This window comes from Crotalus tigris, unplaced genomic scaffold, assembly GCF_016545835.1.
Source record: "Crotalus tigris isolate CLP2741 ecotype Arizona unplaced genomic scaffold, ASM1654583v1 scf7180000023618.1514416, whole genome shotgun sequence".
NCBI classification, from domain to species: domain Eukaryota; kingdom Metazoa; phylum Chordata; class Lepidosauria; order Squamata; family Viperidae; genus Crotalus; species Crotalus tigris.
The window spans coordinates 737,004-759,907 of record NW_024100082.1 but is presented as its reverse complement, the minus strand read 5'-3'; the positions used below and the strand labels follow the sequence as shown (position 1 = coordinate 759,907).

The 22,904-nt window shown below is 41.2% G+C and overlaps 1 protein-coding gene across 2 annotated transcripts in view; it reads right to left on the bottom strand.

Annotated features, from left to right (window-relative positions):
- LOC120297449 (complement receptor type 1-like) overlaps positions 1-21,475 on the bottom strand; it is a 48,143-nt gene extending 26,668 nt beyond the window's left edge. Inside the window, exons 1-2 of one of the 2 annotated variants that reach the window (XM_039320083.1) lie at positions 21,168-21,475; positions 4,056-4,244 (exon numbers count right to left, since the gene is read on the bottom strand). In XM_039320083.1, the coding sequence (XP_039176017.1) occupies positions 4,056-4,244; positions 21,168-21,255 (277 nt within the window). In that variant the 5' untranslated portion in view covers positions 21,256-21,475. The remainder of the gene's footprint in view (positions 1-4,055; positions 4,245-21,167) is intronic. The other variant, XM_039320081.1, reaches the window with a different exon arrangement.
- Between the last annotated feature and the right edge of the window lie 1,429 nt (positions 21,476-22,904).

The following is a 22,904-nucleotide window of genomic DNA, read 5'->3' as shown; positions in this document are numbered from 1 at the left end:
GCTTCTGGAGGCAGGTTGTTCCACTGGTTAATTGTTCTAACTGTCAGGAAGTTTCTCCTTAGTTCTAGGTTGCTTCTCTCTTTGGTTAGTTTCCACCCGTTTCTTCTTGTCCTGCCTTCAGGCACTTTGGAAAATAGCTTGACTCCTTTTTCTTTGTGGCAGCCCCTGAGATATTGGAACACTGCTATCATGTCCCCCCTCGTCTTTCTCTTCGTTAAACTAGACATACCCAGTTCCAGCAACTGTTCCTTATATGTTTTAGCCTCCAGTCCCCTAATCATCTTTGTTGCTCTTCTCTGTACTCTTTCTAGAATCTCAACATCCTTTTTACATCATGGTGACCAAAACTGGATGCAGTATTCCAAGTTGGCCTTACCAAGGCATTGTAAAGTGGTATTAATACTTCACGTGATTTTGATTCTATCCCTCTGTTAATGCAGCCTAGCACTGTATTGGCTTTTATGGCAGCTGCAGCATACTGCTGGCTCATATTTAAAATTGTCCACTAGGACTCTGAGATCCCTCTCACAGTTACTACTACTGAGCAAGATATCCCCTATACTATACCTGTACATTTGGTTTTTCTTGCCTAAATGTAGAACCTTATTTTTTTCACCATGAATTTCATTTTGTTAGATAGCGCTCAGTGTTCAAGTCTGTCCAGATCCTCCTGTATCCTAAGCCTGTCTTCTGGAGTCTTGGCTATTCCTGCCAGCTTGGTGTCATCTGCAAATTTGATGAGTTCCCCATCTATCCCCTCGTCCAGATCATTGATGAAGATGTTGAAGAGCACTGGGCCCAGAACAGAGCCCTGGGGCACCCCACTACACACTTCCCTCCATGTAGATGCGGTTCCATTGAGGACCACACGGTGAGTACGGCCAATCAGCCAGCTACGGATCCATCTGGTGGTGATGCTGTCTAACCCGCATTTTTCTATCTTATCAAGTAGTAGGTTGTGATCTACTTTGTCAAATGCCTTACTGAAGTCCAAGTAAATTATATCCACAGCATTCCTCTGGTCCACTAATTTTGTCACTTGGTCAAAGAATGCAATAAGATTTGTCTGGCATGATCTGTTTTTTGACAAACCCATGTTGGCTTTTAGTAATGACTTTGTTTGCCTGTAGGTGTTTGCTGATTCGTTGTTTATCTTTTCCAGAATCTTCCCAGGTATTGAGGTCAGGCTGATAGGTCTGTAATTTCTTGGGTCCTTTTTTGAAGATGGGAACTACTTCAGCTCTTTTCCAGTCTTCTGGTAGTTCCCCAGTGCTCCAGGATCTTTGAAAAATATAGTTCAGTGGTTCTGAGATCACATCTGCCAGTTCCTTAAGAACCTTGGGGTGTAATCCATCTAGTCCTGGCGACTTGAACTCGTCTAGGCTGGACAAGTGTTTACTTACCATTTTCTTCCTATCTTAACTTATATTTCTATTTTGTTTTTTATGGCACTATTTTTGATAGGTTGATCTGTTTTTTCCCTTTGTGTAAAGACAGATGCAAGAAACAAGTTAAATAGTTCTGCTTTCTCCCTGTTGCTTGTCACCTTCTTGCCACTTTCACCCACTAATGGACCAATCATTTCCTTCACTTTTTTCTTGTTTTTTACATGTTGAAAGAAGCTTTTTTTGTTATTTTTGACTTTGGTTGCAAGCCTTAGTTCATTTTGAGTCTTAGCTTTCATCACTTCGTCTTTGCAAGCTCGGGCTATTTGCTGATATTCTGACTTAGTTATGTGTCCCTCTTTCCACTTTCTATACTTGTCCTTTTTATCTTTCAATTGATCAGAGAGTTCTTTAAGCAGCCATGCTGGTTTCTTTTGAGAGCTGTTATTTTTCCTCTTTGTTGGTATTGTGCTAGACTGGGCTGTTATTATCTCACTTTTCAAAATTTTTGAAAAGCATCTTGAGTTGTTTTCCCCTGGAGGATTCTCATCCATGGAATCCTTCCAAACCCTCTCTAAGTGTATTGAAATTAGCTCTCTTAAAGTCCAAGACTCTAGTTTGACTGTGTTCTATTGCTTGTGCTTCCATAATGTTGAATTCCAATACTGCATGATCACTTCCTCCTAAGGCTCCTATGGCTTCAACACCTTCTATCATTTCATCTCTGTTAGTGAGAATTAGGTCCAAAATGGCTAATCCCCTAGTTCCCTTCTCTACTTTTTGGGAGACAAAGTTGTCTTTTAGATTTGTCAGGAATCTGTTTGATCTTCCACTTGGTGCAGAATTTGTCTCCCAGTTGATGTCAGGGTAGTTAAAGTCCCCCATTACTATTGTGATGTGCTTCCTATGTGTACTATGTACTATGTGTACTATGTACCTGTGTGTACTATGTACATATGTACTATGTACTATTGTGATGTGCTTCCTATGTCACTCTCTCAGTTTAGTGTAGAAGTGATTCAGATCTGACATATTACAGGACTGGAAACAGAGGTCCCCACAAAGGGTAAATCAATCATGTGGGAATGCAGCACTTCTATCTTTGGGGTATAATGCTAATCTAATTCCAGACTTCTCTCATTCTTGCACTAGAGAAATGCAGCACCCGCCAGGTTAATCAAGGCATCTGCAGAATTGCAGGCTTACTTCAAAATGACAAAAAGGGCTTTGCATTTTTACAATGCAGTATTTCCCCACCCCTCCCACGTCATATCCTTCTGTGACATCATAATACGTCTGCCAAAGGGGTGGCACTGACATTGGAACTATGCAGAGTTGCAAGTTTATCTAAATCTATATCTATATCATCTATATTGAGATCGATGTTTATTGATAAGTATCAATAAATAGAATTACAAAATGTATATAACTAGTGCTCAGTGTAACATTAATTAAAATAATAGCCGAATTTGTTCTTTATTTGGTTTCCACCTCCCAGATAAATATTAGAAAAGGAAGTGTTTGCAGGTCACTCATTGGGTAGCAACATTAGTTGAGGACAGGTCTACTATAAAATGGAAGAAAGAGAATAATGTTGGTTCTCCTTTGCTTTCCTCTGTTTTTTTTGTTTTTGTTTTTTACTGGTATATGGAAACACCTTTCTGCAAACAGTTTTCCCAAATTGCTGGATATGTTTACATTCCAATTTCTTCCACATTTATGTTCTTAGTTTGGATTGTCGTCCTTTATTTATTTTTAAACCCACAATTTCTCCAAACATTTTGATCTTCCTCGTAATCTATTCAGTGTTGTTTAGCAAGTCTTACACAATCAATACAAATCACATAGTTTGTAATTGTGCACTTTGATTTGTAGTCCCTTTGCTCTATTATCTTGTCTAATATTTCTATTTAACAGTTTCAACACTAGAATAAATAAGAAAGGGGATAAAGGACACTCTGTCTTGTTTCTTTCTGGGTTTACATGGTTTTATCAAATCTTCATTCACTGTAATCCAAGCTTTCTGGAGTGTATAGCTGGAGTTCAAATCCTGTATACAGCCCAATCCAAAGTCCATCTTTTCCACTACTTTAAACGTAAAGGCCCAGTTCAAGTTGTCAAATGCTTCTGTAGTCTGTCTAGTACAATGGAATGGGATTTTATGTAGGCATGTTTATGTGTAATCTCAAGATTGTAAGAGATTGGGTTCCTCAAGACAGAAGAGTCAGTAGTCAGATTGACTCCTTCTTGCAGAGGACACATCCCATGAAGATTAGACTCCTGCCCATATAAGGTAGTTTTCAAAAAGGAAGAAATTTGCTTTCTCATTCATTATTAACTCACCATATATATTACAATGCCATGGTTCCCAGCTAGGATATACGAAGCACTGAAGTTGCTTGTTTTGTATTTTTATGGGATTTTATATTGATGTTTGGGAGGAGCAAGCGAAGGTTAAGATATAGGAAATGTAAACACAGATGATACATTTTTCCAGTGCTTTCTTTGTAAAAAAAAAAAAAAGGTGCCGGAACTCACACATGTCATACAACCTGCCTTGCCTACGCTACAAAGCTCCATCCAAAAAAGGTGCCGGAACTCCATTCTGGGCATTCTATGACAAAACAAGCCCTGCATTTTTCAGAATGGAACCATCATGAAGATACTCACCCTGACACAATTCTGAAATTTCAGACCATTTTGAAGTGTTCAGGCATGTAACTGAAGGGTTAATTCCAGGTATATATTCATAACCTGTGATGCAATGGTATGTCAGGTTAGTCCCAACTGGATAACTTTTTTTCGGGGGATCTTCCTTTAGTGTTGAGTGGGGTGGTGGTACTGGAGAGGTGCAGTTACCTAGAAATCAAAAAGGAAGTTTTCAAGTAGGAGTAATAAAGAGAGATCTGCAATGAAAGTGTGGGATGATTTATAAAGCCACAAACTATATGTACAAAGTATTGTAGCTAAATGTGCTCAAATACGATCCCATTCAACAACCATCTTTACTTTTCTATCTGTTTTGTACCAAGGCAATTCCCAACTGCAGCCTATTTTAATTACATTAGTTCCTTAACCATAGAGTTATTTACATTATTATTTGATGTATTTCTTCCCCTGTAATCTACAACTAAAGTTGTGGGAGGAACTAAAAGACTGGTTAGCCTGGAATCATTGCAGGGGAGGAAGCAGCAGAAGACAGATCCTCCTTGAACTTTGCAGTGCTTATCTAGTTATTCTGTAATTAGTGTAATTTGGTTAGATTCTTGTAAATAGAAGAGTAACAATAAGCATATTGCTCTGCTCAATTTCCAGTATTATTCTGGTTCCTTGTATCTGACATTCTCCTTATTTATTTAACTCCCTCCTTTTTCTCTTTGCTCCCAACCTGAAGACTCAAACAGGAAAAAAAACTACAGTCAATATAATTTCTGGTACTCCATAGCTCAATGCAGTATTCTTAACTAATCTTCTGCTTGTAGACTAGTTGATTCTGTTTTGCACAGTTCCAAAGGCAAATGATAGATACCTTCCTTCACCCATCTGCATCTCAGAGTTCAAATAATTTTTGTCTTTTTGATATAAAAATAGTTAACTTGAAAGGAAAGTCCTATCTGTATCTAATTTCATTCTGCATAAGTTTTTCTATCAGTAGCTTGAATTTCTTTTTTTGCTGCAGTTCAATTACACTGATAGCTTGAAAGAACAATATTCTCTCACAGCCCCATTTAATCACCTTCAGTTCACATGTTGTTCTTACAATGTTATCTTTCATATTTGAGCTCACAATTCTAATAAAAATGTCTATAAGTTTTGTGTGCTCCTAGGAGAGTAAACCCAGTGAGCATGTTCAATATCTTTATCCATCAACTTTATATTAGAGCTCAGGTCATTAATTTTAGAAATGAGGTAAGTAGTCAAATTATTTATTCGGCTTTTCTCTGCCACTTCTTTAATCCATACATTATTTCTCTTGCTACAATCCAGTAAATCTGCCAGTTCAATCTTTATTTCAGAAACACACTTTTCAGTCTTGTCTATGTCAAGAGTGTTATCTGTAGCCATATTATAAGCATTGCAGGCTCTCTGAACACTATCTGCTATTTGCCGTGATATTTCCTTAGCTTGTTTATTCATTTGCTCTGACATATATGCCAAGTGTTTAGATATCCCACAGCATGTTTGTCCCATTCTATCTTTTGTTGTTTTTAGCTTGTTTTATTAATTGTCCAATTACCATTTTCCATTCTGTTCTTCCTCATGAACAGTCCTTCCGTCCATTCCTCCTTCTTTTGCAGAGAGCCTCCTCAACCTTCTTCAAGTTTTCCAAGTAGGCATTAATCCCTTCTCCTTTGCATAGAGTTTCTTTCTTGAACATACTGCTTTACTAATTTCTTTATATGATAAAATATTTAGCAAGGGTAACTGGCTATATTAAACTGGCTATATATTAACTGGCAAGTTAGATCAAGAGAAGAGCAGAAAACTTAACATGCTGTCCTCACCAGTGGCAATAGATGTGTTAATGCAGTTAAAATTAGCAATAATCAGATGTGGCCAAATCAGTTTAAACTGTTTTTTCAACATTTATATTCTGCAAATAATCCATCATCAATAAAAATTAACCAATTGTTAAAAATATTCCCTGAACTGACTCTTAGTGTATGAGTGTATAAATATATATTGATTAATCAACTAAAAGTGATGATTAATAAAATTAATATGAATCAATCAATTAAGATGACTCAATCTGGCTTTATTCCAAATCAAAATATATCAACTCCTATCAAGAAATTATTAAATATTATACAGCTTAGTCAAATTAATAAGGATTTGCTAGCTATTCGATCTTTAGATATATTTAAAGCTTTTGATTCTTTTTTTGACAATTTTTATAACAAAAATTAAATTCAAATTTGGGACTGATTTTCAAAAGATGTATGAAAATATTTAAGCACAAAAAAAACTCAGATAAGACTATTATGATTCAGACCCCATCACATTTTCAAGAGGTACCAAGGAGTCTTGTCCTTTATCCCATATACTATTCAACTTATCTATAAAAGCATTGGAAATAGCATGTTGATATAATAAGCAGACTTGTAGGATGAAAATGGAAAATAAGATGTACAGTCATGTGAAAAAGAAAGTAAACCCTCTTTGAGTTCTATGGTTTTACATATCAGGAAATAGTAAAAAGCATCTGATCCTTAGCAGTTTTTTTTTATAAAAAGAAAGCCACAATGTGAGCTATGTGAGAAAAATGAAGTACTGTGTTTTCCCGAAAATAAGACCTACCCTGAAAATAAGCCCTAGCTTAATTTTTACATGTGCACCCAATATAAGGCCTAGCCCAAAAGTAAGCCCTACATAAGACCCCTCCCTCTCCATTGTATCTGGTTGTATGAGATGGGGTGAGATGCACGCGTAAAAATCAAGCTAGGGCAGGGATGGGGGGATTGGAGCTGCGTACGCACCCCATAGCTGCTTACCTTAGTACAGTTGCAGCCAAGCCTACCACAGCCCAACATCCCACTCCTCACCAGCCCACTTTTTCTGCAGCCGCTCGTTGCCACTTGCACACCCACTCTGGCTTCCATTTTGCTGTCAGAGGCCTTTTCTGAAGGCCTCTGATGATGAAATGGAGGCTGGGGGGGGGTTGGGCACGTCAATCTGGAGCTCATTTCTCAGCTGCAGAGACCTTTGCAGAAGGCCACTGAGGGCAAAATGGAGGCCAGAGGATGATGCACATGAGTGGTGGCAAGCAGCCGCAGAAAAAGGGGCCGTCGGTGGCCACATGGGCTCCTGTTGGGTGGGACTGTCAGTGCCACTTCCATGAGAAGAGAAGTGGAAAAGACATCCCCCCCCAATAAGACCTAATGCCTCTTTTGTAGGGAAAAGAAAAATTAAGACCGGTGTTATTTTTGGGGAAACATGGTATATCCTTACTGCTTCCACAAGTATGAAGAGGCTACGTAGCAGCCAGGTGCTGCTAATCAAATGCCCTTGATCAACTGTTCATCAGCAAGTGTGACTACCTCTATATATGCTAAAGTTTTAGGAGTTTACTGGTCTCCACCATTATGTACTGTATATGTGTTAATGCCAAAGAGGAAAGATATCAGCAATGATTTTAGAGAAGCAATTGTGATGCCCATCAACCTGCAAAGGGTCATAAAGCCGTTTCCAAACACTTTAAGTCCCATCATTCTACAGTGAGGAAGATTATTCACAAGTGGAGAAAATTCAAGACAGTTGCCAATCTTTCCAGGAGCGGACATCTCAGCAAATTCATCCCAAGGTCAGACCATGCAATGCTCAGAGAAATTGCAAAAAGTTCAAAACTCTATAGGTTTCAGTTAACATGTTAAATGTTGACGTTCATGACAGTACAATTAGAAAAAGACTGAACGAGAGAGGTTTGCTTGGAAGGGTTGCCAGGGCAATGCCTCTTCTCTCTAAAAATAACATGGCAGCATGGCTTAGCTTTGCAAAGTTGCATCTGAACAATCTTCTGGAACACTGTGCTTTGGACAAACAAGATCAAAGTTTGGCCATAATGCACAGTGCAACATTTGGCAAAAAGCAAACACAGCATATTTGCACAGACACCTCATATCAACAATTAAGCAGGGTGGTGGAGGAGTGATAATTTGGGCTTGTTTTGCAGTCACGGGATGTGGGCACCTTGCAGTCATTGAGTCAACCATGAATTCCTCAGTATACTAAAGTATGCTAGAGTCTAACAGCTAAAGCTTGGTCGGCATTGGGTCATGCAACAGAAAATGATCCCAAGCACATCAGTGAATCTACAATAGAATGGCTGAAAAAGAAAAAAATCAAGGTGTTGTAATGGCTCAGTCAAATCCAGACTTCAGCCAGATTGAAATGCAATGGCAGAACCTCAAGAGAGCTGTGCATAAACAAATGCCCACAAATCTCAATGAATTGAAGCAAAGTTGTAAAGGAGAATGGGCCAAAATTCCTTCACAATGATGTGAGAGACTGATGAAGTCATACAGGAAATAATTAGGTATTGCTGCTAAAGGTGGTTCTACAAGCTACTGAATCATAAAGTGTACTTAGTTTTTCACACATGACTTCCTCAATTTGGTTTTCTTTTTGTGAAATAAATGATGACATGGTGTAATATGTCATGTATTGCTGTTCCTCTGAGATTGTATTTACCTGCTTTTAAGAACTGCTAATCCCCTTTATGGATTACTGCCTTGTCGTGGCGAAGGGGCTTGTGTAACTCAATGAAGCTATAAGCTATGCCGTGCAGGGCCACCCAAGACGGACAGGTCATAGCAGAGAGTTCTGACAAAATGTGATCCACTGGAGAAGGAAATGGCAAACCACTCCAGTATCTTTGCCATGAAAACCCCATGGACAGTACTAAAAGGCAAAAAGATATGACGCTGGAAGATGAGCCCCTCAGGTCGGAAGGTATCCAATATGCTACTGGGGAAGAGCAGAGGGCTAGTACTAGTAGCGCCAGAAAGAATGAAGCGACTGGGCCAAAGCCGAAAGGACGCTCAGCTGTGGATATATCTGGTGGTGAAAGGAAAGTCCGATGCTGTAAAGATTTTTTCTCTATAGGAACCTGGAATGTAAGATCCATGAATCAAGGCAAGCTAGACGTAGTCAAAAAAGAGATGACAAGACTGAACATCGACATCTTAGGAATCAGCGAACTAAAATGGACAGGAATGGGTGAATTTAACTCAGATGACCATCAGGTATACTATTGTGGGCAAGAATCCCTCAGAAGAAATGGAGTAGCCTTCATAGTCAATAAAAGAATAGGAAAAGCAATACTAGGATACAATCCCCAAAATGACAGAATGATCTCAGTTCGAATCCAAGGCAAACCATTCAATATCACAATAGTCCAAATCTATGCCCCAACTACTGGTGCTGAAGAGGATGAAATTGACCGGTTCTATGAAGCCCTACAGCACCTTATAGAATTAACACCAAAAAATGATGTCCTTATCATCATGGGGGATTGGAATGCTAAGGTAGGAAGCCAAAAGATAACCGGAATAACAGGCAAGTTTGGCCTTGGAGTACAAAATGAAGCAGGGCACAGGCTAATAGAATTTTGTCAAGAGAATACGATGGTCATAACAAACACTCTTTTCCAACAACCCAAGAGACGGCTCTACACATGGACATCACCAGACGGTCAACATAGAAATCAGATTGACTATGTGCTCTGCAGCCAAAGATGGAGAAGCTCTATACAGTCAGTAAAAACAAGACCAGGAGCTGACTGTGGCTCAGATCATGAGCTTCTCGTTGCAAAATTTAGGCTTAAATTAAAAAAAGTAGGGAAAAGCACTAGGCCACTCAGGTATGAACTAAATCATATTCCTGATGAATATACAGTAGAGGTGACAAATAGATTTAAGGAATTAGATCTGATAGACAGAGTGCCTGAAGAACTATGGATGGAAGTTCGCAACATTGTACAAGAGGTAGCAACTAAAACCATCCCAAAGAAAAAGAAATGCAAGAAAGCAAAATGGCTGTCTGAGGAAGCTTTGCAAATAGCTGAGGAAAGAAGGGAAGCGAAAGGCAAAGGAGAAAGAGAAAGATACACCCAATTGAATGCAGAATTCCAGAGAGTAGCTAGAAGAGATAAGAATGCCTTCTTAAATGAACAGTGCAAAGAAATAGAAGAAAACAACAGAATAGGGAGGACCAGAGATCTCTTCAAGAAAATTGGAGATATGAAGGGAACGTTTCATGCAAAGATAAGCATGATAAAGGACCAAAATGGCAGGGACCTAACAGAGGCAGAAGAGATTCAGAAGAGATGGCAAAACTACACAGAAGATCTATACAAGAATGAGCTTAACGTCCAAGATAACCACAATGAGATGGTCATTAACCTCGAACCAGACATTCTAGAATGTGAAGTGAAATGGGCCTTAGAAAATCTGAGCAACAACAAGACTAGTGGAGGTGACAGTATTCCAGCTGAGCTATTCAAAATCTTAAAAGATGATGCAGTAAAAGTGCTACACTCAATTTGCCAGCAAATTTGGAAAACTCAACAGTGGCCACAGGATTGGAAAAGGTCAGTTTACATTCCAATTCCAAAGAGAGGCAATGTCAAAGAATGTTCAAACTATCGCACCATTGCACTCACTTCACATGCTAGTAAAATTATGCTTAAAATCCTACAAGCTAGATTCCAGCAGTATGTGGATCGAGAACTACCAGAAGTACAGGCAGGATTTCGAAGAGGCAGAGGAACTAGAGATCAAATTGCCAACATACGCTGGATCATGGAGAAAGCTAGGGAGTTCCAGACAAACATCTACCACAACAAATTGTGGCAAGTTCTTAAAGAGATGGGAAAACCAGACCATCTTATTTGTCTCTTGAGAAACCTATATGCGGTTCAAGAAGCAACAGTGAGAACTGGACACGGAACCACTGATTGGTTCAAAATTGGAAAAGGAGTCCGGCAAGGCTGTATACTGTCGCCCTGCCTATTTAACTTATATGCAGAGCACATCATGAGAAAGGCAGGGCTAGATGAATCAAAAGTTGGAATTAAGATTGCCGGGAGAAATATCAACAACCTAAGATATGCAGATGATACCACGCTAATGGCAGAAAGTGAAGAGGAACTAAAGAGCCTCTTGATGCGGGTGAAGAAGGAGAGTGCAAAAGTTGGCTTGAAACTCAACATTAAGAAAACCAAAATCATGGCATTCGGCCCTCTCAATTCCTGGCAAATAGATGGGGAAGAAATGGAGGTAGTGACAGATTTTATTTTTCTGGGCTCCAAGATCACCTCAGATGGGGACTGCAGCCAAGAAATTAAAAGACGCTTGCTCCTGGGGAGGAAAGCTATGGCAAATCTAGACAGCATACTAAAAAGCAGAGACATCACCCTGCCAACAAAAGTGCATATAGTCCAGGCCATGGTTTTCCCCAGTTGCAATGTATGGCTGTGAAAGTTGGACCATAAGAAAGGCTGAGCGCCAAAGAATTGAGGCCTTTGAACTATGGTGCTGGAGAAGACTCCTGCGAGTCCCTTGGACTGCAAGGCATTCAAACCGGTCAGTCCTAGAAGAGATCAACCCCGAATGCTCTTTAGAAGGCCAGATCCTGAAGTTGAAACTCAAATACTTTGGCCACCTAATGAGAAGGAAGGACTCACTGGAGAAGGGCCTAATGCTGGGAAAGATTGAGGGCAATAGAAGAAAGGGACGACAGAGAATGAGATGGCTGGATGGAGTCACTGAAGCAGTAGGTGTGAACTTAAATGGACTCCAGAAGATGGTGGAGGACAGGAAGACCTGGAGGAACATTGTCCATGGGATCGCGATGGGTCGGACACGACTTTGCAATTAACAACAACAACAAAGGACCAGGTGATTTTTACTATGTCCTGAGATGTGAAACTAGAGAACTCAAAGAGAGTGTACTTTTCATATGACTTTTAACCTATTTGCAGGTTATTTGACAGTGATGGCGAACCTTTTAGAGACCGAGTGCTCAAACCACAACCCAAAACCCACTTATTTATTGCAAAAGTGCCAGGGCCACATCAGCATTGTAGTGCCCTCATGGGGGGCAGGGAGGCACCTCTGAGTGCCGCCTCTGGCACGTAGAAACTGGGGGCACAAAAATGGGCCACCGTGCTGCAAGGCGCAAAAATGGCCATGCCGTGGGGTATAATACAAGGCGCTGCACCATGCAAGAATGGGACAGGGCTAGTGAGTATCACGCAGGCACTAGCCTCGCCCCATTTGCAGCACGCATGCATGTATGTAAAATGCTTCCCCCTCCCTTTTCTTCCAGTCTACAAATAACAATGGTTGGTGACCTCGGCTCTACCACCTGTACTCGAGCTTGCTAGTCGGCTGCTTTACCTCTTTTGTGCTGGGCGGGGCTCCTGCTCCGGACAGCCTGAGGCACCTGCTGCTGGTGGTGCGTGCCAACAGAGAGGGTTCTGAGTGCCGCCTCTGGCACGTGTGCCATAGGTTCGCCACCACTGTTATATGATTTTGGGTCTCCAAAGCTTCTTATTCAACCAGTTATATTAAGAAGGAGTTAGAGGAATTTACAGAGGTGTAAGGACTGTCAGTTAATTTCAGTAATTCACATCTGTTTTTTTATACCCCCTAAAAGAAATCGCCATAGTTTTAGGGATTCTAATATTTTGTAAATCTTTAAAATATTTAGGTGTTACTATTATTAATAAAATATTTAGAAACAACTATGTAGCAACATGGAAGAAATTATGGAAATGAAAAATTGGACTTCAAACCATTTCAATATTTTAGGGTGAATTGTAGCAGCATAAATGAAAATTCTTACATGATTAAAATTTTTATTTCAATACCCCCTGTTGGCAGTTTCAGAACAGGTTTTAAGACATTGGCAAGTAAGTAAATAAATAAATAGAAAGTTTCTGTTTTCAAGCAGAAAAAGTTGAGAATAAATTGAAGGTTTTTATATAGACCTCAGAAACAGGGAGACTAGGTCATACCCAATTGTCATTATGTCAAGCAACATTTTATGGGATATAATTCCATTTCTTATGAAAAACCCTTCTAAACAATGGATTCAAATTAAAATTTATGTCAGAACCAAATAGGTTTATAGATCAGTGGACTTCTTTATCCGAAATATTTTTCTAGAATAAAAGAGATTGAAAATGTTTTTACTAAAATAATGCTTCAAATGTGGAAAAATAAATAAACAATTTTGATAAGGGACATTTCTCCTTTAACTCCTGTGATATTATATTATGATCAATATAATAGTTATTATGGTTTGACTAAAATGAAATTTTGAGAGTTTATAATCTTTATAGACTCAAAGATTATTTTAGCAATGATAAACACCTCCATAAAGATCATGTAGAGCAGGGGTGTCAAACTGCCAGCATGTGGGCCGGTTGCCTCATGCAGAGGCCGTGCCCACCCCATCTCTGGGAATGCAAAAAAAGTCACGATACATTGCGATATGTCATGTGATGTGGCGAGTTTGTCACCCATGATGTAGAGCAACAAATAGTGATAAGTACTGTGGCTTTTTGGTATCACCCTAAATCTTTTCTGGGCAATAAAAATATTAGAGCTTCAACAATATGGCCTTATATTAATTTTGAGAAACTAATATCCCATTACTTAGAACAACAGAAACTAGCATTTTCAAAAATTACTGATCTTGATAATCCCATACAGGAGACAGATTAGCAGCAGTTATAGAAACTGGGTGGATAGCAGTAACACTTAGATTTATACAGGTACTCCTCGACTTACGACCTCAATTGAGACCAAAATTTCTGTTGCTAAGCAAGACACTTGTTAGATGAATTGTGCTCCACTTTATGACCTTTTTAACCACCGTTATTAAGTGAATCACTGCAGCTGTTAACTTAGTAACAAGATTAAGTGAATCTGATTTTCTGACACTCCTCCCCAAAATGACTGCTTAGGAGTAAGAGGCTTTCTTTCTCTTACAAAATGTTGTGTCTGCTGCCAAGACTCTTTGGCAGTCTTGCCCCCTGGATTTGAATGGGGGCACTTAGGAATGACCCAAGACAACTTTTGGATGGCTGTGGATCCACCTTGGAGGGAGAATCTTGAAGATTGCACCCCCTTGTGGGAGCAGTGAAAAGTCAATGGGCATTTAAACCTCTTCCTACCTGCAGAATATTTTTGTAAGTATGTCTGGGACTTTTAAGTTCACTTTTTGAACTTATCTTTAAAGGTTGATTGGCTGGCTGAATTATGATTTATTTCAACCCCTGCTGGATTCTTTCTGGGGTTTTTTTATTGCTCTTATCAATTTCTGCTTTCTGTATGGAAATATGGTGTGTGACTCTGGATTTGTATTTTATTAACCTGCAAAAATATTTTGGATCAAAATAGTCAAAAATTATCTTCTTTGTTTTCTTTGCTTGCTCCCTGCTTTGAGCAACAACACATCAGATTACAGAGAGAAAGAGGAGGCTGACACTGAAGAGGGAAAACAGAGTCTGGCTAGCCCAAATATGCTTTTTTCATGAGGCAACTTTCTTGTTTTTCTTTGAAGATGTTTTGCTTCTCATCCAAGAAGCTTCTTCACCTCTGATTGGATGGTGGGGAAGTGGGGTGGTGGTGGCTAGCATATGCTGATTTTTTTTCTAAAGTTTTGATGAAAATATGAAGGTTGTGCAAAACTTTTTAAAAACTGACATTAAATATGTTAAACCTACAAGAAGAACTTGTTTTCAAAGAAGCAGAAATATAGACACAGAAACAACGCAGATGGTAGAAAACATTAAGAAGAAATGTGATTTCCCATCTGTAAACTGGCTAGGAAGAAATATAGCCTCAGAAATAATAGAGCCAACTCTGTACACCTGCCAGAAGCTTAACACATGCTTTAATATAATAGAAAACTCTCTGAGTGGACAAATGGCAAATTGATTTTTTAAAGGAGTTTAAAGGAGAGTGGGAAATAGATTTACTAGATCTAATTGAGGAATGATTTTATCTGGTTTTGTTGGGGAAGATAGATTGGCTTTGGAGATTGGACTTTTTGTATTCAATCAATCAATGATTGAAAAAGAGATGGTATAAAGAAACAACATGTATATTTGATCCAGGACCAATTAGTTTAATATTTGGGATGATCTGCGATTGAAGTTGTGGTAATTTTTTTTTATAAGTTGATTACAATAACAGTGTCAGACCCAGCGTGAGACCTACCTGCGTGTGGAAGATGCACGGTATCCGAATCTCCGTACAGCGCTCTAAGCAGCCCTGTGGGAGCCGAGCACCGGTGACGTGAATGAACTGCTGCCGGCGCTTACACAGTGATGAACGGCCCATATGACTAATTACCATGCCGACGGAGAGGACGGGATAGACCGGCATTATGCAAGATGGACATATAAATATAGGACGCTGGGTCTGACAAGTGGTGGTTGCTGGGAAGGGGGCGGGGTGGAGGCGCGGTACAGGTGGGGGCTGTAATCTACGGGGATAATCAGGGTGATTGGGGCGTACACAGTGGGTGTGGTGATCGGGTTATTTAGGAAGCAGGGCAGGGGTGTGTCCCAGAGCTGGTTTTGTTTTCAACGGAGAAATAAACCTTTGTTGACTACCGCAACGTACCTGGTGGATCGTTTGTTTCGCGCGCCGGCAGGACGTTCTTATAGTAAACCAGCTCTCAACACACTTCTCGCCCTTCGCGCGGACGGCTGGTGCTGCGGAGCTATGGCCGAGGGTACACAGGAGGTGGACCCGATTACTGGCGAGGAGCCTACAGAGGCCGACGAGCAGTTGGAGAGCCCGGACACTGGAGTTGAGGGGGAGGAGCAGCCGGCGGTACGCCCGAAAGAGAGGGGACGTGGCCCTGCGGCTATGGAACCAGGAACCAGACGGCGCAAGCCTACGCTAGCAGAAGGCGAATGGTGGCTCGGTTCAGCCACAGGTCTCCCAGAGGATGGTAGGGGGCGGCGGCTGGCACCCAGTTTCGCCGGCTGGAGGGAACGCCGAATGACCGGGGATGACGAAGAGGACTGGAGCTGCTCCACAGCTCCAGGGCAATATACGTTAGAGGTCCTTAGGGAACAGTTCGGGGAGCGTATCTACCCAACTACCATACGCAGCCCTGTGAAGGATAGCACCCCGTATGTGCCCCGCCTTCAAATGGCAAGCCCGGAGTTCAAATTACCGCCAGGGGGTCGTTTCACACTACGGGACCCGATGGCAAGGCAAACCGGAACCGAGCGGCCACGGTATGGACTGGACATACGGGGGGTGCGGCCTTCACCAGAGGGTCCGGACGGGGATGGGGCGGACCCCCTGGGAGCGGGATCCCGTCCCATGGCGCATCCAGGGATGGGCCCATATGGCGGTCAGGTGCCGGTTCCATGGCCTCAGCAGGTGATGTGGAATCCTCCACCCATTTCCCTCACGTTCGATGGGGATCCGGACCGTCTGGCAGTATTCCTTAGCCATGTACTGAACCATCTGGACCGTTATACAACCCTGTATTCGTCCAACTGGGCAATGGTGGTAGCTGTCACGGCGAGTTTGCAAGGAGAGGCCGCTGCTTGGGCCGCAGACCTATATAGCGACCAAGCCAGGGAGCTGGCCGATGTAGGCCTTTTCCTCGATGCACTGAAAACGAGGTTTGAGGACCCAACACGCCAACTACGGGCTGAGGCCCAGTTAGTGGGATTGCAGCAAAAGGGTAGACCAGTACAGGAATACATTCGCGAGTTCCAAAAGGTGGCAGGGAAACTCAGGTCATGGCCAGACAGCTTGCTAATCCACCACTTCCGCACTGGCCTGGATACCACCATCCGTCAAGCATGTATAGTCAGGGGGGTGGTGGGGCGTCTAGCCGACTGGTATAGGGCAGCGGTAGAGTTGGATGTCGGGCTGAGGGATCATCCCGGAAGGCGGGAGGATAGGCCCCGCCGAAGTCAGGATCAGCCCGTGAGTGGTACCACGCAGACCCTACCGGGAACGGTACGTTCGAGGCCTACCTTCAGATGCTTCCGCTGTAATCGGCCGGGTCATCGAGCCGCGGAGTGTGGAATACCCAAGCTAACAGGTACACCTACGGCGATTGGGACACCGGGGATCACGCCGAAGAGACCAGCGGAGAAATCACGGGTTGCCTACCAACTGGGACAGTCGCAGGTCCAGCAGAAACCCGATGAGGCGTCCCCTATATTGCAGGAGTACGAGGAGGAAGAGCCGGTGGAGGATCCAATGGTGAGTGAACCCATCGTCCCCTTCACCATCCCGATTACATTAACAAGCCCGGTTACGGGTGAGTCGATGCCCCTTTCGGCATTACTGGACACAGGGTGCACAAGGTGCCTAATCAGTAAGGGAGTGGTGCAACAGATGCGGATCAGAGTGGCCCGGCTAAAATCCCCGATTCGTTTTGAACAAGTGGATGGCTCTCTGTTGGGGGGGGTTCCGACTACATTGGTGACGGAACCTGTTAGAATGGATATAGGGGGTCATTGGGAACTTATACGCTTCATAGTTGTTCCCACTATGTCCGAGTCTGTCATTCTGGGGTTAGCGTGGATGGATAAGTGGACACCAACGATCTGGTGGGCGGAGGGATCCAGACACCTAAGGCTAGCAGTGGGTCCTCAACCGCGGCCGCCGGATGACCAGACTAGGGGTAAGGAGTTAAACTCCTCAAAACCGGTACAGGAGAAGGGTGAGGTTCGATATCCACGGGTATATGAAGACCTCGCGGCTGTGTTCAGCGAACGAGAGTGTGACTGTTTGCCGCCTCACCGACGGACAGATTGTGCAATCGAACTCGCTCCTGGGGCCAAGCTGCCTAAACCCAGAATGTACCCTATGACGTTTGCAGAATTGCAAGAATTGAGAAAGTACATTGATAAGAACTTGGCTAGGGGCTTTATAGAGCCAGCACGTTCAAGGATAGCAGCCCCAGTCATATTCCAGGGGAAAAAGGACGGGGGATTGCGATTGTGTGTAGACTTCCGTGGCCTGAACGCTGTGTGCATAGACCAGGTGTATCCCCTGCCACTTATGAAAGACCTACTTACCCATTTGGCAGCTGGGAAAATCTTTACAAAACTAGACCTCCGTGAGGCATACTATAGAGTACGCATCATCAACCCTGTTACGGTGCAGCTTCAGTTGCCGGAATTGCTTGGTAAGATACACCCAGTGTTCCATGTGAGTTTGTTGAAGCCGGTAGAGGGGGACACCCACAACAAACCTCCCCCAGGACCCATTGCCCCGGGAAGGTATGAGGTACAAGACATACTAGATTCTCGGTGGCGGAGGGGCACCCTGTATTACCTGGTGTTATGGAAGGGATACCCCTTAACTGAGGCATCCTGGGTACGGGAGGAGGATGTTTTCGCCCCTGCCCTCACCCGTCGATATCACAGGATGTGGCCACACAAGCTAAGGGGCTAGGGGATGGGTGATACGCCCACGATGGCTAGATAATGGATGTAATTGTTCATGTTCCATTTCAGGGGGCTCTATGGTAAGGGGGAGCCGAATGTCAGACCCAGCGTGAGACCTACCTGCGTGTGGAAGATGCACGGTATCCGAATCTCCGTACAGCGCTCTAAGCAGCCCTGTGGGAGCCGAGCACCGGTGACGTGAATGAACTGCTGCCGGCGCTTACACAGTGATGAACGGCCCATATGACTAATTACCATGCCGACGGAGAGGACGGGATAGACCGGCATTATGCAAGATGGACATATAAATATAGGACGCTGGGTCTGACAAGTGGTGGTTGCTGGGAAGGGGGCGGGGTGGAGACGCGGTACAGGTGGGGGCTGTAATCTACGGGGATAATCAGGGTGATTGGGGCGTACACAGTGGGTGTGGTGATCGGGTTATTTAGGAAGCAGGGCAGGGGTGTGTCCCAGAGCTGGTTTTGTTTTCAACGGAGAAATAAACCTTTGTTGACTACCGCAACGTACCTGGTGGATCGTTTGTTTCGCGCGCCGGCAGGACGTTCTTATAAACAGTTTGTTAACAAAGGGTTTTGGAATTTCAATCTTGTCTTTCTCTTATTATTATTCACAATTTTGATTACCTTTATATAATGTATTCATTATTATTGTTTGTTCTGTTAACTATCTTGTTATTAATATAGTGTATAGATGACAGGCTAATAATTTGTAAATAGATTTAGTAGTTTAATAGTTTAAAAAAAATTGGCCTATTTTGCAATTGCTGTATATTAATCAGCATTCAATTAGGGAAGATGTTAAGATTATGTGTGTTAGTCTTCTTTTCTTTTTCTTTTTTAAAGACACTTTTTTGATTTAATGTCTTTTTTGTTGTGTTAATTCTTTTGTCCTTTTTAAAAATATTTTGATGTTTTGTATTTTAACCTTCTTTGAGAAAACTAAAAATTTTCCAAGGAAGTGAATCTGGCTTCCCCATTGACTTTGCTTCTTAGAAGGTCACAAAAGGTGATCACATGACTCTGGGTCACTGCAACTCTCATAAATATGAGTCAGTTGTCAAGCATCTGAATTTTGATCATATGACCATGGGGATGCTGCAATGGTCAAAAGTGTAAAAAACGGTCATACGTCACTTGTTCAATCCTGTTGTAAATTCGAATGGTCACTGAACGAACTGTTGTAAGTCAAGGACTACCTGTATACCACTCCATAGTGTTTTACAACACTCTCTGACCAGTTTATAGGGTCAGCATATTGTCCCCAACAATCTGGGTCCTCATTTTACTGATCTCGGAAGGATTCACCTCAGCTTCAATGTGAGAAATGCAGTGAAAGATTATGGCATTGTTAGTACAGATAGTCTTTAACTTGCAACATTTTATTTAGTGACTGTTCAAAATTACAACAGACTGAAAAAAGTGACTTATGGCCAGTTTTCAAATTTACAAACGTCGTAGCATCCCCTTGGTCATGTCATCAACATTCAGATCCTTGGCAACTGGTTGATATTTATGATGATTGCAGTGTCCTGGGGTCATGTGATTTCACACAAGCAAATTCAATGGGGAAGCCAGATTCACTTAACAACCATGTTACTAACTGAATCAACTGCAATGATTCATTTAACAATTGTGTCAGGAAAGGTCGTAAAATGGGGCAAAACTCACTTTACAAATATCTCCCTTAAAAAAATAAATTCTGGGTTCATTTGTGGTCATAAGTCAAGGACTACCTGTATTTGACTCCTCTTAGGTTGGCAGGTACACATCAGTATTATTCTGGAGAGGTTGTCCAAAAACAGGGGTCAGTCTTTCAGTTGTGGTAGTCATGTGATAAAATTATAAGCTTTCAGCAATTTTTCTGAGAGGTAAGTATCATCACTAAACAAGAATTGAATGATCCCCAGAGTTAGGCTTATTGCACTTACTTACAGACCAGATCATAAGCTTCAGAATAAAGAATTGATTATCTATTTAATTATAGCAGCCCCCCCCAAAATGTGAAACACTGGAAACTTTAGATAATATAACAACTGAGTGGTGGATAAATAAAGCCTTTTCAATTGCTCTGGCTTGCCTCACAATTCACAGTTAAAGTTAAGTAAGGGGATTTCAGAAATAGGAACTATAATGTGATCAAAGTTGGTGAGATTTTATGATTTACCTTAATAGTAATGGATTGTAATCTGGTATACTCCTCATATATGATGAATTTTCACATATATAGTATTTGACATTTTATTTAGATGGTACTGAATATTATTTATATTTCCTTTATTTCTTATTTAATTTATTTTGCAATTATGTTAATGCACCTATCTGATATTATAAAAGCAGAAAAAAATAAACTACATAATTGTAAAAAGAAAAAAATATATAGAATCCTTTTTACGCTCTTCTATTTTTAAAATAAAGTCTCAAAATCTATTTCTCTGTAGAAATACTAGACAAGAATAAACTAAAAAGCACAGTCAAGGGTCCTGGTGATGAAGATCAACAGATGGACAGACAGAGAGAAACAGAGTGACAAAGAACTTGTCCAAAATCACATTTTTACAAACCAGTAACTGATGTAAATGTCAAAAATTCAGCACCAAGGGAACAGTATCAAAGCAGTCAATTTGCCTGTCTACAGGCAGAGGGACTATTTCCATACTGACCAGGAAGTCTCAGTGTAATCCAAACATAAAGAATAATTAGAATGTCAGATAACCTGTCTTTATAGGGATAAATAATCCCCCCCCCTCCCTACACGCAACGCCAATCCTGCTTTTTAAAAATAGCCTCTGACAGGCATTCAAGGACTCTGCCACTTACCTTGAATCTCAGGCAGCCAAAAGAGTGCTGACAGGAACAGCCAAGCCCACATTAGAAGGCTGCTCTGACAAGCTTGAAAAAGTATCATTTGAAAAGCAAAAAGGAACACTTCAACTCTCCACAAGAGCAGCTGGGGGAATGAACATCAGGGTAGGGCAGTGCAGTACAATAAGTTCAAGGTAGCGCCTGACAAACAGGGGCAGGGCATCCTTGGCGGAAGAAAAATCACCTTTCTTAACTATTGGCTAAACCTTCTTTTCACATATAAAAATTATAGGAAGTAAACTCCAAATTGTTTCTCCTGGAATTTGTCTTCTGCTTGCTCATTAGTCATGGAAATTGAAACATTGTTTCAAATAGTTTCCTTCCAAGTCTCACTGCCTGTTGTGTATTCTTAGACCTGATTAGTGGCGCTTTTTAGATGAGTGGACCAATAGGAAGCATTTTCTATATTCCGACAAGTCTACTTTTAATAACCATAGAACTACGGAGAAACTTCATTTACTAAAGAATAATGTTTGCAGTTACATTCCTTGGGTTTGCTTCTTGTGAGCCACTGCTAGGTGATCAGTGTGAAAAAAATACTCCTTAAATTCCCTACCCTTAAATTGTTTGTATTTGTAATTTATGATAGTGCTATAAATTTTCTATTTGCTTCCATGACAAAGAGAAACTAACCAAGTAGAAGGCAGCATTACCTGGAAGAGGTGAGTTCCTTTAAAGAGCTGCCAACAGGGACTATATTTCAAAAGCTCAATTTTTGATGTGTTGTACACTTTTCCAATATATTAGGTCTAAATGGCAATTTTATTTGAATCCTGAAATACTAATGCTTTGGGTTGTGAAGGCAATCCTGCAGTATTATTTTTGAATCAGGAATTACACCAGCAGTATTATGAGGGGAGAACTGAAATAAGAATGTAAAATAAAACTTAATTTTTACAAAAATGCTAGAAGTGCGTGCATTCAGAAGCACCTCCGGCATTGCATTTTTTAGGTGGACCATTTAGTGGATATTCAAAACCACTGATTACTACCATATTACCATTAAATAAAACATAAATCATATTACTTTAGAAAACTTGATTGATTTGAACTTTGCATTTCCTGTGTTTTATCCCATTCTGAAACTATGCATCGGATGGATTCAAAAATCATTTGGATTTTGGTGCAGTATAATGTGTAAACTAAGTTTATAAATCATGCTTTATAGCTTAATCATATCCACTTCTTTGCATCAAGCAAACTATAGTTAAAACAAAACATGACTTAGCACAATGTACTTATTATTTTGCTGGCCATCCTTTCTTAACATTATGGTTAGACAAAATTACTTATATAATCCAGATTTGGAATGAAGGTGTAATAAGTGAGTGGGCAAAATTAGCACTAGATAGAAATCACTGGTCATGGAATAAGCTTCATAGGAGGCTTCCATCTTTCTGCTTCCCAAGATTTGTTCTTATATTTCAGACTCTTCCAATAAAGAAATTTAAGTAAATGGGATCCTAATCTGTAACTCTGAACAAGACAGTCAAATACCACATTCTGCAAGGACCAGCCTAGCCAAAGTAGAAGGAGGAATCAGGTGTATAGGAAGGTTTTTCATTCACTGGACCAAAATGGTTTGTGTACATATTTCTCTATTGAAGAAACTGAATTATTACCATTTAACTAACGGATTGTAAGTGCAAGGACTTTCTTATACAAGGGAAGACTAGGAGCAATTCAAGTCCC